The sequence below is a fragment of the Limulus polyphemus genome, unplaced genomic scaffold (assembly GCF_000517525.1).
Source record: "Limulus polyphemus unplaced genomic scaffold, Limulus_polyphemus-2.1.2 Scaffold572, whole genome shotgun sequence".
Taxonomy (NCBI): domain Eukaryota; kingdom Metazoa; phylum Arthropoda; class Merostomata; order Xiphosura; family Limulidae; genus Limulus; species Limulus polyphemus.
In genome coordinates this window covers 362504-366174 of record NW_013666182.1, presented here as the reverse complement: position 1 = coordinate 366174, position 3671 = coordinate 362504, and the positions used below count along the sequence as shown (strand labels likewise).

The following is a 3671-nucleotide window of genomic DNA, read 5'->3' as shown; positions in this document are numbered from 1 at the left end:
TAGTCTCACACTGCTAAATTAGGGACGGCTAGCGCAGATAGCCCTCGTGTAGCTTTGCGCAAAATTCAAAAAACAAACAAACTGACAAGGATTCTTTCCCTGCCTATAAAGTTTCAGAATTACTTTTCAGGTACGTCATATGTTCGTGATTTCAATTAAAAACTGTTAGAACTAAGATATACTTACCGAAACATTCGTAAAGTCTATTTACTCTCCTTATATCACTGGCACTAAGCCCAGGCTTCTTCCACACTAGTCCAATAACTACACCCGGTTTCTTGGGTTTCACGGTTTGTGAAACACCATCTTTTGAAAAGGCTGTCTCTCCGTACAACATTACAGACTCATAATCAAACTCTTCGTTCAGATAGTTGTTCTCCCACGGTTGAAGCTTGTCAAAGGCATATTCCAACCCTAAATGTAAAATATAGTTTCCAATTACAATTCATAATTTGCAGAACAAGTTCACTAATGAAATGAGAGTTTTCCCTTTTAAAGGATTTGAATTTTATACAATTAGATTATGTGTTTGTTACTAAATAAGGCATTAAAATCATAAATAATATTCAATGTGAAACTGGTACACAATTAAAAACATTTTATTTAGGCCTATCTATGGCCCTCAAAAAGTTGACGACTCTACATGTTTCGACGTTACAACGCCATCCTCAGAAACGTCGAACGTTTTTTAATTGTGTACCAGTTTAACGTTGAATATTATTTATGATTTTAACTTTATACACAAGTGCCAAAATACTATAATTAAATAAGGTGTTATTATGGGGAATATAAAACAGTATTTTTTGCTTATTCCGGACATAATTTACAAGCATTATTTTATGTTTAGACCTTATAGTGTCTAACAGCCACCTATCAAACCAGTAATTGAAAACAATTTTGGTTCTCTCATTAAATGGCAGTAATAATGTATGTAAAATAGTGAGTGTAAAAATAGTTAAGTTAGAATTAGTGTGGATTAATTGCACTTTATAAGAATGATGGCGCAGGTCCTGTGATACCTTGTAACTAGTCCTTCCATCATCAATCGTACTCAATCTGATAGTCACGATTATGCATTATTGTCGGACATGATCATTTCTATGTTATGTAATATAAAATACGTTTCTTCTGCCTGTAGTGTTATAGTATTGGTTTTAAATTCATTCCTTGTTCTGAATATGTGCAAATTTCCACATACCTGTGATAAAAAAATCGTTAAGTTGATTTCGCTAGTATGAAACCTTGTATGTGGTTAGGGCATTGTCTTTTCTTGGTTGTACAGGTAGTACTTAGATATTTCTGTCCTACCTTTATACAATAAGAATGACCAATCACATGGTTTCACAGATTTTGTTTTAAGAATGCTTTTCATTTAGTTAGTCTTTAACTGGTCTTCATAAAGTATACAACTGAATTAATCCAGTGGGGAACGGATAGTCCTAAGCAAAGCAAGAACACAATACACACTGTGTTTTTGTGTTAAATTCTAATTAAGACATTTTTCATTGTGTATTACATATATTATTCAGTCTGTTTGTTATTCCTTAGCTTCAACTCGTATCTTGTTTAAATTTCCTGTTTGACGAACTTATTTGATATAGCTTCATCCAATGGATTTCTGTGATTCAAGTTTATTCGGTCATCTTTCTCAAGAAAAAGTTGCTGATTTTTGTCTGTAAGCTTGTGAACGTTTAGTCTGATGAACATTATTCAACTTCAGATCCTTAATTATTGATAATCCTGCTAACGGTACCAGGAAACATGACCACCTTTATCATAAAGTGTTTGGTGAAGGAGGGTCTTCTTTCATAGACATAGTCTTCCGTATGGGTGATGGAATTGCTTTAAATCAGCTTATGATATGGTTTTTAGATCCATGCTATCCTAAATACTTTGCTATATGGCTTTTCCTCTTGCACGGAGAGCACTGAAGACTCCTTTTGAAATGCTGTGTTCCTTAGTTCAAGATCTTTAATAAGCTCGATCTACAAGTATCCGTCCTCGTAAAGAGCGATGAAAAGCTATGCCTAGGTGGTACTGCACGAGCGAATGATCGAATATCTGCCTTAAATTAAATATATCACTCGTGGTGCAATGGTTTGCATCTGGGGCTACACCTCACTCTATTAGCATGTTCAAAGCGTTCTTCTTGTAAAGTATTATCAACTCTAAATATATGCCTGTAGAAGACAAAGAGCTCTTTAATGATTGAGTCATAAAACAAATAGGCATAAATGATACAAAAATCCTTTAAAAAGTTGGTTATAGTTACACGTTTTATTAGTACCTGTGCTGGTTATAATATAAATTCCAACAAGTATAAAACAAAATATTACCTTCTATAATATTATCCCAAAATATCTCGATGTAATCGTCTCTATCAGCTCTGTTTTGTTCATGCCAGAATCCTATAGCATGCCCCAGCTCGTGGACAACCAAACCCCTCCAATGACAACCACTTCCAAGAGACAGTTCTTGCTTTCCACCCTGACGACCAACCATGGACCAACATCTAAACAAAGTTTATGAATTTAGTTAGGCTCAAAGAAAAAAAATACAATGTGTTTTAAGTTCCACATCAAGGCAACAATATATCTCCTGATAACCAAGATTGGCCTTTATCTAAGAAAACAGATAATTTCGTAATTTGTGAACCATTAAAAAACTTTCATCTTGACGACCAAACATTGATCTGTATCTAAGAAAACAAATGTGTCTTATTAACTAGGTCATCATTAAAATTACTTACATCTCATTGTCACGAATAAACTATTGATATATCTCACTAACTTTTGCTGTACTACCAATATCACTACTCTTCTTAACTTTTATATTTGGGGCAACACCTTATATCACAGGACAAAAAACACTGACCTGTGAGTAAGAAAATAGGCGTGTATCATTGGTATGTACATCATTATTTTATTTATTTCGCACCACGATCTGAATAGTTCCTTAAGTGACACATGGACTAAACAGTCAGCTCAAGAAATCCTAAGGTTCAAAAGCACAGGCGTCCTTAATTTAGAACTACTGACCAGCAAAAAATACCCAATCAGCAGCACCGCCGTCTACGTGACGACTCCTAATCCAATAACTAGATTAAATCTCGCCCTGTGTTCAGCCACATGTCACGGGCTCGGACCTTTAGATTTACACACTAACCACTCGACTATGGTTTGACCTGCATATTAACAAACTCTTAAATTCACCTAGACAAGAGAATTCTGTATAAAGAACACGTGTTTTCTTAGTTCCTTCGTTATTGAAAACTTTAACTCGTCATTTTACTGAACATCATAGTCAAATCTATTGGTAAAAACAAATTTCTCTTTAGTTTCAAAACTAGTTAAAAGCATATTACGCTAAAAACCACACATATTTTTTATACTATAATAAATTCAGTGCCTCGCTTTTAAGTAGAGTAAGGAAACAGATTATTAACCTCTCTTCAAATTTATTCTGTAAGACAATAACTTACAAAAAAAACGAGATGTGAACTTAAAGCAGCAACACTTTTCATTCATAAATGTTTATAGTGTATCTCAGCTTGTGTCTTAAAATGGGTCATTATAGCTTGAGGCAAATTTTGTATTATATTTCTATTGATGAATTAGTAATAGTAACTTCTAAACAGTTTGTTTGTTTGTTTTTGAATTTCACGCAAAGCT

General features: G+C 33.9%; 1 protein-coding gene across 1 annotated transcript in view; it reads right to left on the bottom strand.

Moving 5' to 3' along the window:
- Positions 1-3671, bottom strand: part of LOC106459180 (astacin-like metalloprotease toxin 1) — a 17429-nt gene that overhangs the window by 6022 nt on the left and 7736 nt on the right. Inside the window, exons 6-7 of the mRNA XM_022385618.1 lie at positions 2337-2512; positions 187-414 (exon numbers count right to left, since the gene is read on the bottom strand). Of these exons, the coding sequence (XP_022241326.1) occupies positions 187-414; positions 2337-2512 (404 nt within the window). The remainder of the gene's footprint in view (positions 1-186; positions 415-2336; positions 2513-3671) is intronic.